Below are 22,316 nucleotides of genomic sequence, written 5' to 3'. Positions count from 1 at the left end.
GGCCCATCTCCCTGCTCCCGTTCCCGACAGAGGTCATTGAGAAGACAGTCAACGAACAACTGACTCGCTACCTCGAGGAGAACAACATCCTGGACCCTTCCCAGTATGGGTTCCACAGCAACCACAGCACCGAGACTGCCCTCATCACCGCCAACGATGACATGGTCCCTGCAGGACAACGGAGAAATAGCGGCCCTCATCCTCCTGGACCTGTCAGCCTCCTTTGACACAGTCTGCCACCACACACTATGAACACGCCTCCACAACGCCGGGATCCAAGAGAAGGCCCTGGACTGGACCACCTCCTTCCTGTCTGGCAGAACACAGAGAACACAGAGTGTCCGCTCCGAAGCAACCGAGATCATCTGCGCGTACCCCAGGGCTCATCTTTCAGGCTAACTCTGTTTAACATCTACATGGCACTGTTCGCCCGTCGGCACAACCTCACCATCACATCCTACGACAATGACACCCAGCTGCTCCTCTCCCTCACCAAGGACCCTCACATGGCCAAAACCAACCTTCATGAAGGAATGAAGGCCGTCGCTGAATGGATGAGGAACAGCCGACTGAAGCTGAACTCAGACAAGATGGAGGTCCTCATCTTCGGATCCACCCCTTTGGCCTGGGACGACTCCACTGACTGCACTGGGAACTGCCCCAACACCCACCGACCACACACGCAACCTAGGGGTCATCCTTGACTCCACCCTCTCTATGATTAAACAGGTCAACGCCGTCTCCTCCTCCTGCTTCAACACCCTCCGCATGCACCGCAGGATCTACAAGTGGATCCCCACTGAAACAAGAAGAACGGTCACGCAGGCCCTCGTCAGCAGCAGGTTGGACTATGGAAACTCCCTCTACACAGGAGCCTAGGCCAAACCCCTGAGACGGCTTCAACCCATCCAGAACGCCTCTACACACCTGAACCTCTACATCCCTCACTGCAGCCACATCATACCCCACCTGAGAGACCTGCACTGGTTCCCGGTCAACACGAGGATAACCTTCAAGCTCCTCACCAATGCACACAAGGCACTCCACAACACCGGACCAACGTACCTCAACAGACGACTCAGCTTCTACACCCCCACCCGCCAGCTCCGCTCCACCAACCTTACCCTCGCCACAGTCCCCCGCTTCCGAAGGGCGACCACTGGAGGCAGATCATTCTCCCACCTCACTGCCAAGAGCTGGAACACCCTCCCCATCCAACTACGGCAGACCCAAGACCTGCTGACCTTCAGCAAACTCCTCAAGAACTGGCTTTTCGAGCAGTATCAGCATTCCCCACCCCAGTGCATTGAGACCCTCGTGGGTGAGTAGTGCGCTTTACAAATGATATGATTGATTGATTTGTTTGCCATGTCACCTAAGTTTTTCCCCTCCCATAGGAAAATCAGTTTAGCCCTTGATCCAATAGAAACAGTCTAACCTTAATTGCCAGGCCGTCCCTGAACAGCAAGACAAGCAACACAAGGCAGTTGGTCTGGTGGCCAGATGAGGGAAGGGAAGGGGTAATGGGAACCATAATTGGTTGGTTTGTAAGTTATGAGTGTAAACGAAGGAGACATCATTGGCACTGTAGTATAATTGAGAAGGGATGGTAAAGTGTGTGGAGGCAGTGAAGGGTACAGGGGCCGATGCTATAGGAGGTTGCTAATTGAGGTGGCAGAGTGGAAGAGATGAGAGTAAGAAGAGAAAAGCCTTCAGGACATCAGTGGGCATTGGACTGAGGAGGGTGATTTAGGGAGAGTTCTGACATTAGTTGGTGAGCCAAGGAGAAGGTCTTGATGGGAGGAGGGATGGGAAAGAGGGGGATAGGTTATATGTGTTTCTAGGGATAAATATTGAGCAGTGTTGAGAAGTACATAAAAATTATAATTGAGGTTATGCTCAGCTGCTTGGACCAGGATATTGCCTTTTCTGTATATGGATATCAAGATGTAACGTAAGAAGTTCACCTATGATGTTCAATGATAGTGAAGATAGTGAGCTTGGGGCCATATGGATTTTTGGCTGATTTAGATATATAGAAAGAGCTCTTTTCATCTCACAGCATGTACAGAAGAGGTACATCTTTTGTTAGCCTTTTTGTGTACATTGGTAGAAGTCAGGAATGTTTCGGGGTGGTCATTGAGCACTATGTGCCTATGGTTTTTATGAGCATGTTTCCAGAGATTAGGGGGACGATCATGCTGAAGGAGCTGGTTCCGATTGTCTGTAGTCTGTAGTTGGGTGTGGGATCCATTGAGTATTTGTGGATGCAGTTTATTGGGGTTTCGCAAGTGTTAGCAGCCTAGTGGAGGGTGCAAGTGATTCATTCCACTGTAAGGATATCATTGAGTATGGTTCTGAAGAGCCAAGCAGAGTGCTGTATGCCTCCGCAAGAGACACAGCTCTACTGGGAAGTGGCTCAGAAGTAGATAAGGATATACCAAGCATACATAGGATGTGAGCTGTACCAGGTATTGGATTCATTAGCTGAGGTTTGAATCACTACAGGGTATGCCTTAGTTAGTCCTAGTCAAGCATGTGTTCGGTAATACCCAACTGTTCACCTATTTGCTGCTTAAATACCCAAAGGGCATTGGTATATATATAGCAGTGTATAAGTGTGGTTCTGGGAGGTTTTTGATGCTGTAATTCTATTTATGGCAGATGGAGTCCTGCTGTGCTATTATGCAGTGAACATCTTTGCCTTCCATGTCCCTTGAAGGGTAGCCCACACCTCTCCGGTTTCAGTAGTTTCTGAGGAAGAAGGGAGACTATTGTCAGCTCCACTGGTACTGTTGCACTTCTTTGTGCCTCACTACTGCCATTCTGGAGTCCATAATGCAATAAAATGACCTGCCTGGTTATGACCCACCACAGAATGTCAAGTAGGGTTTCCCCAGAGTGCCCCATAGGATGTGTAGAGTGCCACCTTGATGGTGTTCAAAAGGTTCCTGCATAATCCTGTCAGATGGATGAGGCAATCACAGAGCTGTGGAAGTGTTTCAGCTCTCAGACTCTGACCGTGGGGTCAGCTGGTAGGTGAGTGCCGCTCATTTTTAATCACTCTACCAGCCACAAGGAAGGATCACGGAACGCTGCTCACGGAAGGCGCATTGCCACTTGTCTTGATCACGAAGGGTCGTGCCGCTGGTGGGAGCTTCTCCGCAATCGGCGGACAGCCTGCACGCTCCCAGCGTGCACCAGACTCCAGGGCAACTTGTTGGCTTCACCGGGGGACTGCGAGGACCAGCAGCCCCTACATCCAACAGCTGGTGCCTCTTCCCCCAGAGGCCACGCCCCCCTCAGACGCCTACTTACTTTTCGCGACACCCGCTTCGCGGGTGCCGCTCATTTTTAATCACTCTACCAGCCACAAGGAAGGATCACGGAACGCTGCTCACGGAGGGCGCATTGCCACTTGTCTTGATCACGAAGGGTCGTGCCGCTGGTGGGAGCTTCTCCGCAATCGGCGGACAGCCTGCACGCTCCCAGCGTGCACCAGACTCCAGGGCAACTTGTTGGCTTCACCGGGGGACTGCGAGGACCAGCAGCCCCTACATCCAACAGCTGGTGCCTCTTCCCCCGGAGGCCACGCCCCCCTCAGACGCCTACTTACTTTTCGCGACACCCGCTTCGCGGGTGCCGCTCATTTTTAATCACTCTACCAGCCGCAAGGAAGGATCACGGAACGCTGCTCACGGAGGGCGCATTGCCACTTGTCTTGATCACGAAGGGTCGTGCCGCTGGTGGGAGCTTCTCCGCAATCGGCGGACAGCCTGCATGCTCCCAGCATGCACCAGACTCCAGGGCAACTTGTTGGCTTCACCGGGGGACTGCGAGGACCAGCAGCCCCTACATCCAACAGCTGGTGCCTCTTCCCCCGGAGGCCACGCCCCCCTCAGACGCCTACTTACTTTTCGCGACACCCGCTTCGCGGGTGCCGCTCATTTTTAATCACTCTACCAGCCACAAAGAAGGATCACGGAACGCTGCTCACGGAGGGCGCATTGCCACTTGTCTTGATCACGAAGGGTCGTGCCGCTGGTGGGAGCTTCTCCGCAATCGGCGGACAGCCTGCACGCTCCCAGCGTGCACCAGACTCCAGGGCAACTTGTTGGCTTCACCGGGGGACTGCGAGGACCAGCAGCCTCTACATCCAACAGCTGGTGCCTCTTCCCCCGGAGGCCACGCCCCCTAACTGTCTCACTATAAACTGACCAGCCCCAAACGCAACGCGGGACGCGCGCGGGGAGAAGCGCGGGCGAAGCCCGTTCAAGACCGGGCAGGACTGGACTGGGCCACCCTATTTGCAGTTCGTGCTTTAATATTCTGCCACTGCCATTTCACATTAACCTTTTACTATTGGCTTGAGAATATTCATTGTTCCTCACTATCGTAATAATTCTCACGGTACAATGTCCCCGAGAACCACTAGGGACACAGTTAAAAAGCAGGCTCAATCCGCTGGTGAGGTCATTGGCCCAATTGACCAATTTATAACTAAAGCCAACGATGCTATTGAGCAGGGCATTATTCTACTGGATCGGAGGATCTCACAGGACTTGATGATTGCCAGACGCTCTTCGATGGGCCTACTGGCCACTGCAAAAACCCCCTTACGTCCTGTTGACCTACCTCCTCCAGTGACAGTGCATGCAGAAACGCACACTGTTCCCTGCACAGTGGACCTTTCTGCATCTTTAGACTTGTCTGATTCCCATCTCTCCCTGGAAAAATCTCCTGCTATTTTTGTTACTCAACTAGATAACACCCCCTCCTCCTCAATGGCTAGGGGTATACGAGAAGGAGCAATCCCTAAAAAATCAAAGAAGAAGACAACCACTAAGCTCTCCCATTCCACCATTCCTCCTGTTACAACCATCCCTGTAACTCCTCTTGCCTCTAATTTTCCCCCGCAAAACCCTAACCCTTCATCCCTCCATCATTCTCCTTCACTGTCAAATGTTCAAATAGTGGATTCTATCCCTGCTAATCTGAACATCAGCTGCACCAGCTCAAGTAGCAATTACAGCGGAGGAGATATGGTAAATGGTAATCTTACAATCAATACATGTAGCAACGACAGCCTATTGCTCACCAGAATTGGTGATCTATTTAAATCTCACTTGGAACCCATAGAAAAGGCCCTACACATGGTTCAGTCTCAACTTACCCAACTGTCCCTTGCACTATCCCAAAGTACAGGAAACAAGAAGGATTCCAATTTGGCGAAAGGCAGGCCCACTACTTCAAACACTCCAAACGCCAAAGTGTTAAAACCTGGAACCTCCGCGCAGAACCCCAATTCCAACAAACAAAAAGTCCCTGAGAAGCCTATTCAAAATTATTCCCTAGCATCTACAAACAAGCCACAACCACCTCCTAAATCCTCTAACCCTTTACCACCCCGCCCCGTAACCAATCCTAAACCAACAGCACCCTCCCTACCAAACCCTCCTTCTTCCCTTCCCACCTCTACAGCCCCCACTCCTGCTCCTGTCCAACCCAATAATGCTACTGGATTCAACATCATTCCTAATAACCGTAAGAGAAGGATTCCCCCTATCCATCTCCCACCTGAGGCCTCTCCATATGTAGTAATAATGACTGGGGTTCCGGAACTCCCCCCAAACCAAGATGAACCAGTTTGGTCCCTAAAAAATAAAGTAATATTCTGGTTGTCCAACAATAGACCGCTCCCAATCTTTATGGACAACAGAGTTACTACAGTGCGTAGAGTGCCTTGGTTAGGCAACCTACCAAAAAACACACAGGGCGACTGTATTATAGTAAATTTTGAAGATCCAAATACAGTCGAGCATATTTGCTCCTGGGGTGATCAAATCTCTACTGAAGGGATAGCTACCCACAATTTGTCGTATTTCTATCCCCCTAATACACGACGTCACGCAGGTCCTCCGTGGTCCTGGACGAGGGTAGGAAACTGGGGTGGAATTAGAGACCAAAACCAGTGGTCGGGGTATGGCTTTAGCAACCCACCACCAGGCCACTTTAGCAATTGGAGAGGTCCACCACCATCCAATCGATACGATTGCCTGGATATGGTGGACTGACTACCATCTCTACCCATGACAGACAGCAGTTACAACAGCGTCTTTCCTAACCCAAAAGACCCCTGTAAGAGCATTCGGGCGGCTGGCTCCTTCTCGCCATCTCTGTATGGTACCCAGCTTGAGTCTTCCCCTCCCCAGTACACCCTGACCCAAGAGCAGTCATCTTCTCCCCACCAGGTCGCGTGTCACACCATGCCAGCTACCCCCGCAGACCCGCTTCCAAATCCACAATCTACTACTTCTCAACCCAGTGAGCCTAAACCCAACCCTCCTCTTTCTGCCATAACCACTCAGTCCCCGTCCCAACTCCCACATTCCTCTGCTGAACCTCAGCCTCCAAATTCTACTTTTTCATCAACCCAGGACCTTCCAATTTTATTCTGGAACGTAGCTGGCTTAAGATCGAAAATCCATCTTCAGTCTTGGGTGGAAGTAACCAACAAATTTAAGTTAATCTGCCTAGAAGAAACTTGGGCAATTGACCCTATTCATATCCAGGGTTTTAAAACATTTCACCTCCCTTCCTTACGTCCACTCATGGTAGATCCAAGGGCGGCTTAGCCATCTATGTTTCCAACTTAATTCCCTTTACGATCACGGAAGTTCCGTTAGTCTCGTCAATTTCTCAAATCCTCAAAATAGTTCCAGACAATAACTCCTGCTATTATCTCATCAATATGTATAATAACTCTTCACCCAGCGACTGTGTAAAATCTCTGTCGGAAATTACTTTGTATTTACAAGACCAAAAAGCTATGAATCAAGAGTTAAATTGTCATATTGTGTGGGGTGGGGATTTCAATGTGTATTTGTGTAACAATCATAGCAAAGGTATTTGTGGGCTTTCAGACGAGCATGATGTCCCCCTGGCCCACTTCACCCACAGTACAGTGGGTCATGCACTAAACACCTGTATTTTTGCACTAGAACTTGAATTCGCGAACATTTTAGTGTGTCCTGCTGTAGAGTTCAAGACGACTTTTCTTGGTAGAGGTGCTACCACAATCATCGATTTTATTTTATGCTCCCAATCCCTAAACAACCGACTGAAGCAATTTACAACTGGCACCGACCCCTCAAGCGACCACTACTCAAATAGCATAACCATAGTATTAAATTCTCCATCCTCAGCCTGCCCAAAAACAAGCCTCTTAGCGCAGCACTCCCTGGAGATGAATAAAATTAACGGTTATACTGTTAAGTGGACGATGATCAACTCCACAGAGATCACTAGTAAGATCATCCAAAAAACCCTTCCTCTAATCCACCACTGTCTGGAGACGTCATCTTTCCCCCAGCTGATCCTCTCCAGCTTTGTCAAGATATTAGAAGTCATCAGACAAGAGCTTACCCGTCCCCATAGGACTCACGACAATGATAAGGACTCTAGAGGGTGGTTTGACTCCCGTTGCCGTAAAGCGCAGCGTGCACTGAAAAATGCTCTACACAATCAGACCAGGGACCAGCCCCAAATCGCCTCCTTAAGGAAAAACTATAAGATGGCACAGCAATCCCGTAAACGGGAAATAAAAAATAATCTCTGGGCCCAACTACATCAGAGCACTCTAACCAAGGACTCCACCATGTTTTGGAGAACAGTTAAGGCCCCTTTCCTAGCTGATGAAACCGCGATACAGCATCTAGATGTGGCAGTACCCGCTGATAAATGGGTAGCACACTACTCGCAGATTTTCGGGGACAACCCCTTGACAACCGAGACTCCCAGACCAGATGCGGAAGCTCCCACTAGCAATAACATCTTCCCTATTGACCTCCACTTCGATCTAGAGGAGGTAATCACAGCACTGACTGCCTCAAAGACCGGTAAGGCGCCCGGTCCAGACGGGGTCCCCTTAGACATATTTGTGAGCAATATAGATCTTTGGTCTCCAATTGTCACACAGGTCATGTCTGCAGTTACCCAGATCGGCCTTATTGATTCTTGGTCTACCTCTGTGCTCCTGCCCATTTTCAAAAAGGGAGATCGGGACAACCCAGCCTGCTACAGGCCCATCTCCCTTTTGGATTCCCTAGGCAAGGTTGCCGGCAGACTAATCCTGGAGCGATTAAGGGACTGGGCCACAGAGAATAAGATCTTAACTGACTTACAGTTTGGGTTCCAGGAGGGCCTGGGCACTGTGGAACAGGCCTTAAACCTGACTTTACTCATAGGCAAATACGCTGGGGCCAAAGGCGGTAAACTTCATCTAGTCTATGTGGACTTGAGTTCCGCATTTGATTGCGTAATTCATTCCAAGCTATGGGCGATCCTGAAAAATCTGGGCATAGATCTTGCACTGCTGAATTTTCTCCGAGAGCTATACTCGGACGCAAAAGCTTGTGTGAGATACGGTATCAAAGGGGAGCTTACTGAATCCTTTAACATCGAAAAAGGCGTAAGGCAGGGATGCGTCCTTGCTCCATTCCTATTTAACATCTACACTAATGGACTGGAGCAAGCGATGCTAGCTGATAGCAAAGATCTCCCCTGCATAAGCTCCCGCCCTATCCCTGCATTACTGTATGCAGACGATTCAGTCATCCTAGCAAGGACACCCAATCAACTTCAGATCCAACTAGAAAAATACTGCGAATTTATGTCTTCTCTTGGTCTCAAAGTCAATAAGTCCAAGACTTTCGTTATGAATATCGGGAAGAGAGCCCAAAAATGTAAATCTCTCTTTATTGAGAAGACCAGATTAGAAACTGCCACTACCTACCCCTATCTAGGTATCCTTATTGATAACCACCTGTCCTGGAAATCTGCCATATCCAGCAAAAAATTGCAGTTTCAACGCACAACATCTGCACTGACTTCGTTCTCTAGGAAACTGGGTAAGCCCGCTCCTAATGTGCTTTTGAAGATCTACCAAGCTAAATGCATGAGTGTGGCTACATATGGCGCCGGAGTCTGGGGCTATGTGTCCGCAGACGAGCTACAAATTATAGAAAACTACTTTCTGAAATACATATTAGCCCTCCCCCGTAGTGCTCCTACTTACGGCACCCATGTGGAACTCGGTTGGGAGTATCTGACTGACATCATTAGATACCAGCCGATTCTACTATGGCATCGTATATGGACTCAGGAGCAATGTCATCTAACTAGGTCACTAATATCTGACTGTCTCACTTTGTCCCATTGGAAAAAGATTCCTTGGCTGTTATATGTTTCAAAATTTTTGACAGATTTGAACCACCCTGCATATTTCACTGACCCTGAATCTCTATTGGGCATATCCAGAAAATCTTTGAAAAAGCTATGTGCTGACCACTTAAGCGATCTTCGTTTGTGTTCTGAACTTGTCAAAAAGTCAAATGTTCATTTAACGATGGTCCAATCTTCTTATGGCATTCAACCTTATTTGTCATTTTTTCTGTCAAATTATGAGAGGTATGTTTTAACCAGATTTCGGTTTGATGTATTTTATCGCCTTGTCTCACTGCCTGTGCCCTTAGACTGGTCACGGGAACTAACAAACTGTCCCTGTGACGGTCTTACTCGCCAGTCAACTCTGCATGTAACCTTTTTCTGCGGTTTCTATAAATCCCCGCGGAAACGATGGCTGGTTCCATTGCTCCGACACTTAGGACTGAGAAGATGCAGACCGGCCCTTTTGGCACTTCAATACTTAGACACCCCGTACGTTGCCAAAACCGTAGCCTGCTTTCTCAAAGCCTGCTTGAAAACTCATTCCCAACTATTGGCAACTGTTTCCTAAGATTTTACTGACTACTGTGCTATTATTCTTGTATATAGAGTGTTAGTGTTTACTTGTAAAATGCCTGCCTTCCTTAGCAGCCAATGAGCAAACCGAATTTTTACTGACTACTGTGTTATTATTCTTGTATTTAGAGTGTTAGTGTTTACATGTAAAATGCCTGCCTTCCTTAGCAGTCAATGAGCAAATTGAATTTTTATAATGCTGTAATGTTTTAAATGTACTTTTTATGATTGTAAATTCAATCGAAATAAAGTTATCTTTTGACTTTGACTTTGAGTCCTGCTGTGCTATTATGCAGTGAACATCTTTGCCTTCCATGTCCCTTGAAGGGTGGCCCACACCTCTCCGGTTTCAGTAGTTTCTGAGGAAGAAGGGAGACTATTGTCAGCTCCACTGGTACTGTTGCACTTCTTTGTGCCTCACTACTGCCATTCTAGAGTCCATAATGCAATAAAATGACCTGCCTGGTTATGACCCACCACAGAATGTCAAGTAGGGTTTCCCCAGAGTGCCCCATAGGATGTGTAGAGTGTCACCTTGATGGTGTTCAAAAGGTTCCTGCATAATACTGTCAGATGGATGAGGCAATCACAGAGCTGTGGAACTGTTTCAGCTCTCAGACTCTGACCGTGGGGTCAGCTGGTAGGTGAGTGCTGCCCTGGGCGAAGCCAGTAAAAAGGCCATGGGCTCCCAGGACAGTGTAAAGGAGATAGTAAGACTGCAACAATGGTCGGCAAACACAGGCAGTGTGAAGGACATTGAATAGGGGGGAATTTGGCAGCTGCAGGCTTGGCATGTCACCAGGGAGGGGTAGATGAAGGCCAAAGGATTAGGTAGGTCCATGCAAGTACTTCTACTTCCTTAGTTAGCAGCTTCCAGAGACTAAATCCTGGCAAGAGTAATCTCCTCTCAGGGCTAAGGGTCGCAGAGGCATAGCAGGCTAGAAAGGTCTCCTTCTCCCAGATCAGGGGAGAGGAGAGATGGGGCAGTACAGAAATGGTGGGCAGTAAGTAAATGCGGTGCGGAGAGAATAGAGCATTGGGGAAACCTCCACAGTAGTCTGGCCAGTTGTCTGTCTGGGGGCTGGTTTGGATCCAGGGAGCGGAAGATGGCGTGGAGTTATTCCATTAGATCCTAGCACAGCTTTCTAGGCATCGTTCTGGGAATGTCATGTGAATTTCTCAAAAGCTCCTTTTCCTATAGTGAAGAGTTCTTCATAGTGGAATACTCTGCAAAGGGTTCCTGAAACCTCCTGAGCAAATTGAAATTTATTTTTTCTCGACAGCGAAAACATTTGTCCCTATGGAGGATGCTCTTCCTCTACACCACAAGCAAATCTGCAGGGAGGTATGAATTTCGATTTTCTGATATTTAAACTAAAGTACTATTTTTTAAAATATTGTTAAACCTAAACATAGTGCAAAAGTAAATAATATTTAAATTATTTCCCACCTTATACCCCTACAATATCCCCAATAATCTGTTACTACATTATAGATTAATAATTTAATTGATAAAAAATAAATACATTTAACATTTTAAATTGCAATCTATGGTGCAAAAATGAATACCAGTTGCAGTAACAATGCTAACACCCAAAACTAATATTTTAATGAATATATATTTTAAATAATATGTATTAAGTTAACAAAAAAGCAATTTTAGAACTATTTAATTAAACAATATCAAATAAAACAATGTTATTTAAAACAATACTATGAACCCCAAAAAATATTCTTGAGTGATATTCTGTGATACAGAATTTCTGTACTTATGATATTTTTGACACAACTTCTTAGTATTAGGATATTAAAAATTCAATATTTTGTCCAAACAACTCTGTTCTTGTATCCAATTAGTGGAAGAAAAATTAGTAGAGCTCTTCAATTAGACGTTTTCAGAAGCTCTTCCTTTTATACCATCTCACTATAATATTTGGCCTCACATAATTGGCATCATACACTTAGCAACTCCACCCCCCCAAATCCTTCTCCATGATACTATAGAACGTCATTACACAAACGTTTATCCACAGACATGTATTGATTATTTTTTTTTTTAAACCTGTATTGAAAACTTCAGCATGGCCCAAACACCCATTAAAACTTCCAAGTGCTAAACCGTACGTGCTTTAAATAGATCAACTGCAAGACTGGCAAAATTATAAGTTGCAATTAAATATAGTGGGGCAGATTTACAAGACCCCTGTGCCACCAGTATGAGAAATCGTAAGTCTGGAGATGCATCTGAATACTATGCCACCCTAGAGGTGGCGCAGCAAGGCTCAATGAGGAGAAATATTTTAATTTCTCCTTGTGTTTTCCTCTTTCAATGCATGCTGCATTCAACAGCACGCATTGAAAGAACAAAATGCCTGTAGTGATTGTTTTTGTGCAGGAAGGTGCCCCTTCCTGCACAAAAACAATCTCCCACGACGCCGGCATCCTTGCACCATGGTTTTAAGGTGCCTGTGGCAGCACATGGCTGCAGTTTGTGCGTCAGTGAAGGGGGAAGCACAGAGATGCGACACATTTTTGTAAATATGTCACATCCCTGTGCTTCGGAAGTACCGCAGTGTGAAACAGTCAAAGGGCTTGCGGTGCCACGCTGAGGGACTTCCTTATAGATCCGCCCCATTGAGTTTGCAAAAAGCAAGAAATGGGTGCAAATCCTGCCCCTTTAACATCAAACTGACACCGGAGAAGATGTGGGTATTCCTTAAACAGAGCTATGTTTTTTATTTTTTTATAATTCTTTCCCATATAAGTATCTAGTATTTCTCTTTGGCTTAGATGCCTGAGCCGAACGCTCAATCAAAAATTCCCTCATTATTAAATGAGTAGGCTTCTCGGATGTGGGATATGCTGGTTGTTTTGAATGATCTTTGCTACCACGAAGGTTTAAATTCAGATCATGATCTTAGTGAGGTGGATGTAACTCAGTGGTAAGAAAAAAGCAAAAAAAAGAACGATGCTTTGCAAAAAGCGAGTGTCGTATGGCACCTGAAAAATTCTTCAGGAGTGAAATTACAACATACTCATGCTCATGTTAACACTGGCATTTTATTGAAAGATTATGAGAAAATAGTGCACGTCTATAAAAAAACTTGATTGAACGTTAATTTGCAGTACTCAAACATGCCCCAGAACAAATATGCTTGTTTCAAGAGTGCTCATGGCACATTTAGGGTGGACAAAGTCCACACCAATTGTTAATATGGAAGACCAATTAAGCAGTGGTGAGTTTGTTTAAGGCAAAGTATGCTGTTATTGCTCTTTAAAGCTAAAGCTTAAAATAAAGCAAATCCATGATTCCATGTAAAAAAATGTAAAGGACATGACTATGCAAGATAATTACATTTGCTGTTTTATTGATCTTTTCCATAGGTTCTACAAAATGAAATTGAAAGATGTCACTTTTGAGAACTCCCGCTTCGATGATTGTTACTTTGAGGATGTGATAGGCAGTGATACTTTCTTCAAGAACTGCACCATTAGTCACACCATTTTCTACAACACAGGTAATTATGAATGAGTCAGTGAATTAATCTTTTTGTGAATTTTTACATAGAATAAACTGATGCTTTTATAGTGAACAAAAATTAGAAAGCAATTTTCAATATCAGCTATGAGGAACTAAAGGGCCTGTTAGTGACCAGGTAGTGCGGTCAGAGGGCACACATGCTTAATGTGCTGCCCCAAACCCTCACATTACAGGCACATTGTTCACAAACAGGAGCCTTGTTTCACAGTAGGTTGGTTTATCTGCACGCAGAACTTCGATAAAGGAAATTCTAAAAAATTATAGAAAATTCTTACTAGATACTTCTAGCTAGCATTCTTAGCAATTTTAGAATAATGCTGGCAGCAGAATCCTAAGAACCCATCCTGACAAAAGAAGAAAGGGTGAAATTCTTAGAATACAGCCTGTCCAAGACATCTAGGGCTAGATGTAGGTAATTCCGATTTACCTACTCTTAAATACCGAATTTTACCGATTCGGTATTTAAGAGTAGGTAAATAGGAAGGGGGCAGATGTAGGTCATTTTTATTTTAGAATTACCGAATCTGTAAGATTCGGTATTTACCGATTCGGTAAATACCGAATCGGTATTTCCCATTGATTCCGATGGGCCTTGAAGCCCATAGGAATCAATGGGAAATACCGATTCGGTATTTACCGAATCGGTAAATACCGAATCCTGCAAGGGTGAACGGGGTGTCACTTTGACACCCTGTAGCACCCCAATTCCAGGCTTGTGTGCCATGTGGCACACAGACATGCCCTAAGGGCATGTCTGTGTGTCACATGGCACAGGTGTACATGCACAGATGTGCATGTACACCTGAATTCGGTATTTTACCACCCAATTGTATTGGGTGGTAAAATACCGAATTCTGAAGGCCTGTAGCACTGTAAACAGTGCTACCTACGTCTGGAATTTACCGAATCGGTAAAATTACCGATTCGGTATTTTACAGAATCGGTAAATTTACAGATTCGGTAAATTTACTGATTCTGTAAAATAATGGCCCCTACATCTCAATCACCAAATACCGGTTGGTAACGGCCGAATTCGGCCGTTACCGACCGGTATTTGGTGACCTACATCGGGCCCCTATTTATTTAAACTGTTTATGGAAATCTACAACAGTAAAAGGCCCTCAGCCCGATGCAACTGCTGGTCACACTAAAGAAGTTGTATTATGACTAAGCTATTTTCTGAAGAAACGTACCTCTTACTGGGTGATTGGGGTATCCCACAATGACATGTTTTCAGCTCAGCTGTGCCACGTGTTTTCATAAACTGAAATTTCCCCAAGAAGGTGCAATGGCTGGTTAAGTCTGATTAAGAAGTGACACTCTCAGCTTGACTCGTATGCTGCTGCCCCATCAGCTTAACATTTGTACTTTAACACAAGAATTAAATGACAGTTTTCACACTACACCGTTGGGTTCCAAATTTCTAGAATTCTTTTAACTGGGGTAAATTATATGGAGTTGTCTATTAAGATTCTAGAAGTACTCACTCTTCAACCTTTGCAAGGCTGTGAGGTAAGACAGCAGCCTGAAAATATTGCAGTAACTCTGGATAATGAAATATTGGACAAAACTTCACTTGGCTGGTGGAGGACATACTTTACAAAATGATTAAGTCATCCTTAAGCCTACAGGGCTGGCAGCATTTTAGTATGTTCATCTTCTCTTCCATTCCTTTATACATGGCCAAATTAAATGTGCTGCTTGAGGCAAGGGTAATGTTTTGCTTACCCCATTTTCTATTATCGTACGGTTCATACTTTCTCAGTAAGACTGTGCATTTGTTGGAGAACACTGTGCACACCATCAGGAAGCTAGTGCTCCATCTGTACCCCTAACCTAGCAAGGTAACAGGTGGAATGTGCAATCTCAGACCGTGACAACCCAGACTCCCCAAGAAAATCGTGGAAGTAGAACTAGGACCCTTTCAATTGGAGATGCACAAGAAATACACAGCATGGCATTTCAATATTTATTGAAACATTATGATTCTTGTGTAAAATACGTGTGTTGCAATAATCAATAGAGGAAGCAGTGTAATCAGCATTACGAGAGTGGTAAAGAAAGTAAACAATTCAACTATTGTGCTGTTTCATAGGAGATATACTCGAATATAAGTACTGTTTTATTTTGTGCTTCTACTTATCGTTACCTATTCTAGGGTAGCTAGGGGGAACTCGTCTACCCAGCCGGCAACCCCAGGAGAAAGGAGCCAATAATCTATTCTGGTCCAAGTGTTGTGAAACCCTGAATACTGGGTAAAGTCAGGGAGGTGTGGGTGTAATTTTTCCTCAATGTCAACCAATGAAAAGTGAGAACATAGGTCAACAAGAACCAAGCGTGATCGGGGTTTAACATCAGGGGAATAGGATGTACTGTCCCTAGAAGGGTTCAATAGCAAATTAAAGTCGCCCCGACTATCAACAGCCCAGGGTCGTGTGTAAGGAGAAGCACCTGAAAGTCATGGAAAAAAGCTGGGGAGTCCACATTGGGGCCGCAGACCCCGACAAGCGTGATCTTATGTCCCATAAGGGTCCCTGTGACCATCAGAGTACGACCTTCTACGTCAGTCATGGTTTTGGACAGTGCAAATGGGACTCGTTTATGTATGAATATGGCCACCCCTCTGGAATACCTGCTGTAATTAGAAAAAGAAACGGTGAGAGCCCCAATTTCTGGCAATGTGTGAGTCTCTTGTAGAAAGACTATGTCAATGTTGTGTCTAATGATATAATTCAGTACCTGTTTGCATTTTTTGGTGTTATTCAGTCCTTGAACATTCCAAGACATAATTGAAAGCCTGGAAGGCCCGGGCTGTAAGCCTAGCTTAACCATCAGAGAATCAAGATCAAAATAAGTCCGAAATGCACGCTCCTCCATCGCACCCAAAGAGCATAATAAACAGTGTAATAATCACTAACATTAGAAATGAACCAAAAACCCGCCCCCACCCAGCCTCTTGCAGATCCCCAAGAGGCAAACCCACATAATCAAGTTAAGGCACAAGTTCGGCATACATGGTACTAACACAGTGGGAGAAAAATATACAGTTCCAAAATAAACCATAGAGATGAAGAAGTCAAAGTCATTCACCATGGGGCGCAGCAACGCCACGACGGTCAGGCACATCCATAAAACATATCGTAAGTGAAGATTAGAAATGTATGACAATTTGCAACACAGCAGATTTGAGAGGACATGAAGCAAGGAACAATCAACCAGTCACTGGATCCGAAAAGAGGTCAACACTATTCTGTGAGTCACCCTGGGATGGAGAGGTCAAACTAGAATCGGCAGCAGCGTCCGAACCATTCTTTCTATAACCTTGGCAGAACTCCTGTGCCTCAGCGGGGGATTCAAAAATGCGAAACCGACCCGCAACTTCCACTTTCAACCTTGCAGAATAAAGTATTCCATATTTGAGGCCAAGATTTCTCAAGGTTGCCTTAACACCATTGTACTTACGCCGTGCCTCCTGGACCATGAAGGTGAAATCAGGAAAAAAAGACAATTTGCTACCTTGCCACTGGATCTTGCCCAGCTCACGAGCTGCACGAAGAGTAGCATCCCGATCTCGAAAATTCATGAGTCTTGCAATGATGGGACGTGGAGGCAGGCCAGGACGGGGATGGGGACGGGGACCCAGCGATCTATGGGCCCGCTCCACAACAAAACCCTGAGTGAACACATCCTTGCCAAACAACTCAATGAGCAATTTTTCCACCAAAGTGTCAATACGTCCAGTGGAAGTTGTCTCTGCCATGCCAACGATGCAAATATTGTTACGTCGGCTGCAGGCCTCTAGGTCCTCATTCTTGATGGCCACGTCCTTGAGGATTTTCCCCACGCGCTCCAGTCGTTTCAGCGAAGTCGAAGCACCGTCTTCTATATCCGAGACTCTAGACTCCACCACATCCAAACACCGGTCGTGGACCTGCACCTTAGACCCCATCTCCCCCAAGTTTTGGAGGAGGCTGTTGAAGCGGCCATCCAGTGATTTAAAGCAGGCCCTCATTTCGTTCATCATAGCCGTAACTAAAGAAGCCGCACCATTCTGGTCGGTGGAATCCACTGCGGTAGAGGACGCTCCAGGGGGTGCCTCCGAGGTGGGGTAAGAAGTTTTTCGAAGCTCAGCTTTCGTTGATTAGGGTCTCTCTTCCCCATAGTGCAATACAGGAGGAGAGAGGTGGTGGCAGAGAGGTAAAATGGTGGCCAAAAAACACTCACGCGAGTCGGGGGACCAGGCCAAACAGAAGATCACCCAAGGACTCAAACGGAGGGCAGGCAGAGTGGGCGCGGCAATCACAAGCACCAGGGTAGGCGCAATGACAGCGCTGGTATTGGAGCAGGTAGGCACCAAGAATAAAGTTCGTGAAGATTGAGCAATACAGCTAAACAATGGCAGCGACACCAAACTGCCCCGCCAAGAGCAGAACAGTAGTGGATTATTGAGGCGTCTGTTGGCAAGGCAAATGGTGAGGATCCCTTGTTGGCAGCTCAGGAGATGTCTGCAAGGTCACCCCAGATCTCAATCCAGACAGTTGCTGTTGTCCACCTGCGTGCGCAGTGGTCGCCCGACCCGCGTGCTGAATGGGAGAACACAGGCAGCATAGGCGGCAGGACAGGGTGGAATCAGCAATCACGGGAGCAGGGTGGAGACCGCCGGATCTTTCTTTCCTGGCACGTCGCACACGGTTGTAGTGCTGACAGAGGGGGGGGCAGCGAATGCCGGCAGGGCCTCCGATCGGCAAGGGCAAGGGCGCGTCCAGCAGGGCCCGCCATCACCAACGCGCCCAAACACGAATCACAGGGTCCCCGCCCCAGCACCACGCGCCGAACGCGGCAGCCCAGAAATCTAGGCCCCAGCGCGGGGGCGCGCAGAAGGCAGGGAAGCCAAGAGCATGTCACGGAAATCGGGACCCAGACCAGAGCAGCCATGGAAGAGGCGGGGGGAAGCCCCGAGACCCGCAAGCCAGCGCACCGGGCAGCGCAGACCCCACAAGCAGCAGCACTCACCACGGAGCCGGGCGCAGTTTTGTTCTTACGAGAAGAGGGCGGGCAGGCCCTCAATCACCTCCACCATACTCGCTCCCCTCGTCACCGCAGATGTCTAGCGGGGCTCCAGACAGCTGCTTCGGACGTTCATGTAGGATGGAGGAAGTCTGCTGAGTGCAGGATGGCTTTATTCCATGATAAATGTGTATTTAGGAAGCCCGACCGGCGGAGCTTCAAGCGGAGGCAGCCATCTTGGTCGCCTCCGTGGCAATGCCTCCCTTTGTATAATAAACTTCACTCATGTAATCATGCCAAAGCCCCAGTAAGGCCACTATTGTTGATCCTTTCGCAATAGCTCATTCGCTGGGCAGACAATAACAAACAACATCATTTTGCGTAGTGAACTTAGCCTTTGTACAGAATGTTCAAGGCACTCGATAATATGCTTATAAAAAAGTGTAAATGTAAGCAAAGCCATTTCAGAGAATATTATTCTGCACAGGCATGCAAGCAAATGTGTGTAAAATGTCAGCGTTTAAGAAAAAATAGCAAAACGTGATCATATAAAATTGCGGTGTACCTGCTCGGGCCTAAATGTGACCTTATGACACCAACTCCTTAAACGTTAGGTGAATAAAAGCTTCCTTAAAAGCATGATAAAAAAGATACGGCCATGGAAACCTAAAATCTTAAAAAGTATTGTACACTTTAATAATAAAGGCATACAGAAAACCAAATTGCATCAAAATCAATATAAAAGCACAACAAAAAGATACTATTTAAAAGTAATTTAGAACAGTGAAAAACAGGGCCAAATTAAAAGAAAAATCTGCATTGCTCGAAACTGTCAAATTGTTTAAATGTTCCAAGTAGTAGACGAAACATTACTGTTTCAAGCAACCACAGACAATGTTCCCGGTGGTACCAATCACACTAGCTGCATAACGCAAACATGTTCAAATCCAAACCACTCAGCAGTCGCCGAAGGTGGAACCTCCAGCAATAAATCCACAGAGAATGAGGAAGGATATTATTCACCAGGAGCTGAAACATCACAGGAAGGCTCACTCGAAAGTGCACAAAAGACAGAGGAACACAGGCTGCATGCTGTGCAGCCAGACAGACCAAAAGGACAAGAATTAGTCAGTGTTTAGATATTGGAGCAAGGGTGCGCCAGTGAACTGTAACATTCTCTCATACCACAGGAGCACATGTGGCAGTGCTATCCCTATTAGGCCATGTGTTGCAACATACATTGCAGAGCAGATTTAATAAATTCAGAGTCCCAATAAGCAGGAACAGGATCAGCTATAAGCCTCCAAAAATGCTTTCAAACACGGAGTGGATAAGAGATGGAATAACTCCGAAGATCGTGAGATCGTGTGGAAGGTGCTGACCAACCTGGAGCTAATTGTCTCAAAGAAGTGTGCGTGAGTATTAGAAATGTTAAAAATGTGGTGCACTAGATCCCCAAAATGATGTGGGAAATTGGTGCAGAGTAACAACTGTATCTCAGAGGTAGACCTTGCAACCTAGAGATCAAATATCTCCATTGCAAAAGTTAAGGCCACATCCTTCTGAAACAAAGAGGCTTTCAGTCTACTTAAAGCATCAAAGTTCACATTAGAAACCTGAATCGAAGGCTAAACTGTTGTATCCCTAAGTGTGCAGGAATGTGGAATCAGTTTTTGTGCACAACAGGTCACAACCACAGAAACCGCCACCAGATAGGCAATTCCCGGTCTCATCCCAAAGCAGCCTTGATCGTTCAAAATCAAATAGCTGCCATTAGAAATGCATCTGAATGCTGGGTGAATCACAGCAGCTGGAGAACCCTTCAGAAAACACAAAGTGTTTGCATTGGACACATTACATGCTCCATGGAGCATAACCTTCCTGCAAACTAGAGAATGTCATAGAGCAGTGGTCTCTAACCAGTAGCTCATGAGCAACTGTAGCACTCCAACTACCACTGAGTAGCTCACCGGTGTGCATCCCAGCTTATTAAATTAGAAAGCTTTTGCTTGGTTGAATTATTATACATATTAAAACATAGAAATTATACAGCAGTAATAGTAGTAGCTGTCAATGCATTTCATTGACATAAGTAGCTCTCAATACAGAAAAGGTTGGAGACACCTGGCCTAGTGTATTCTTGCAGTCTGTACGAAATATTTCAATGGTACCATTCCTAAATCTGTATATAAAAGGGAAGATTCATGGCTCATGTTCAGACCCCTCTCCTAGTGCATCATATCTGCCCACTTGATGGTGTTGTAAATAGTATTTAAAGTGAAACATTGAAATTGCCAGAGAAATAAACACGCATATTAACCAATATGCTGATGGAATTTCTGGATAAGTGAATGGTCATTATTCCAACTTTTCTATGTGTAACATAGTGTACGTTGTGTCCTTCCTAGCCACAGTGGTCTGTTCTTTAGCCAAATTGTACAGTAAAAACAAGCTACTGGCATTTAGGTGCTTCCATGGGATGTGACAGGAACGAGCATCTGTAGAGTCCAACTTAGTAGCATAATAGACCTAAGTTATGGTTGCTGATGTTGCAAAGAGGACATATCACTCTGTATGATGCCGATATCAGAAGATACCATGTTACCCAGAGAAGATATTCTAGTGGATAAGGTGGTAAGACCATTGTCTACTACTGCTAGAGCTTTTTCTAAATTAACTCTGTCAATCTCACGGAGTCTCTCAGCAGCTTCCTGCTGTGAAACTTTCCACACTTCACTATATATTTCATACAGAAAGCATTGTTGGCGTGGTTTTCAATTACGTAGCTAAAAATCCTGTAGACACATGTCATCAGAAAGAAGGGACATGTACTGTATCACCTCAGACAATGTTATATGTTTTAGTTACTTTAGGCAAAACTTACTAATGCTGTATGTTGTTTCCACGGCTGCATGTTGTGTCTGCACGTAACATGGGGCTGGCCTATTAATCCTACACCCCTTCCAGTTCCCTTGAAAACGTGCCTGACATCCATTAGTATCTAATGACCAGACTAACCATCCCTCTGGATTTGAAAGTGAAGAATTGTATGTCCCATTTCTAAGCATGTTGCTAAACATTTCCTCCCTGTAATTTGTGAACTGTTGCCAATTCTCACAACATGCAAATGTGGGAATATTTGGTGTATTTATTTTGGCTAGGTAGAGACACGATGTCTGCTGCACAGTTTTATTCAGAAAAATCAGTTGACGTGGTATAAGGCATGCTCTAACTAAAGCCTTGTTCCCCAGAATCTGCCAATCTTTCCCCCATATAACTTTTAAAGCAATAGTGTCTCCCAAAAAGTCATACCCTTGTGTCCACAACTGGGAATTAAAAGATGGAGACTAAATCAACATTGTATCAGGAAGCATAATTTTCTTAGATGGAGAAGGTGTACATTTATAATAATACAACACTGGGTCTGCTGAATATTGGCCAGAAAAGTATGCAAATGTTTTCGAGCTACCCTGTGGTGGTGTAGGGCAGTGTTCCCATGTGTGTAATTAAATCCTGCAGGAGGAATACTTGCTTGATGTCACAAAACCAATCAAAAAGAAGAGGAAAAGTAATTAAATTGTAATCCAAATGTATATCAATGGAGGGATAAACTATGGGGCACATGCATCAACATAAGGAATTGCAATTCCGTGATAGCGATTTTTTAGAAATCACTATTTAGGAATCGCAATTCCTTATGCATGAAGGAATCGCTAAAAAAATGTATGAATTGCAAATTGCAATTTGCAATTACGGAATTGCTTCCCATTTGTGAGGACCCAATAGGTACTCGCAAATTGTGCATGCAATTTCAAGGGTGCTAGGGAACCAACAGGCCACCCTGATGCATCCCTGAAACTGACATGTGAGCACATGTGGCGCGCACTTATGCCCCAAGGGCATGTGTGTGCGACACATGACACTTTGAAAAATTCACTTTTGTGCATTTTTCATCGTTTTTGCAAAT

At 45.6% G+C, this 22,316-nt stretch overlaps 1 protein-coding gene across 1 annotated transcript in view; it reads left to right on the top strand.

The window, feature by feature from the left end:
• Positions 1 to 22,316, top strand: part of SV2B (synaptic vesicle glycoprotein 2B) — a 281,226-nt gene that overhangs the window by 228,217 nt on the left and 30,693 nt on the right. Inside the window, exon 9 of the mRNA XM_086958097.1 lies at positions 13,186 to 13,319. Coding sequence (XP_086814223.1) covers positions 13,186 to 13,319 — 134 coding nt within the window. The remainder of the gene's footprint in view (positions 1 to 13,185; positions 13,320 to 22,316) is intronic.

The sequence above is a fragment of the Lissotriton vulgaris genome, chromosome 2_1, assembly GCF_964263255.1.
Source record: "Lissotriton vulgaris chromosome 2_1, aLisVul1.2, whole genome shotgun sequence".
Classification (NCBI taxonomy): Eukaryota; Metazoa; Chordata; class Amphibia; order Caudata; family Salamandridae; genus Lissotriton; species Lissotriton vulgaris.
This window is presented reverse-complemented; position numbering and strand designations above follow the sequence as displayed.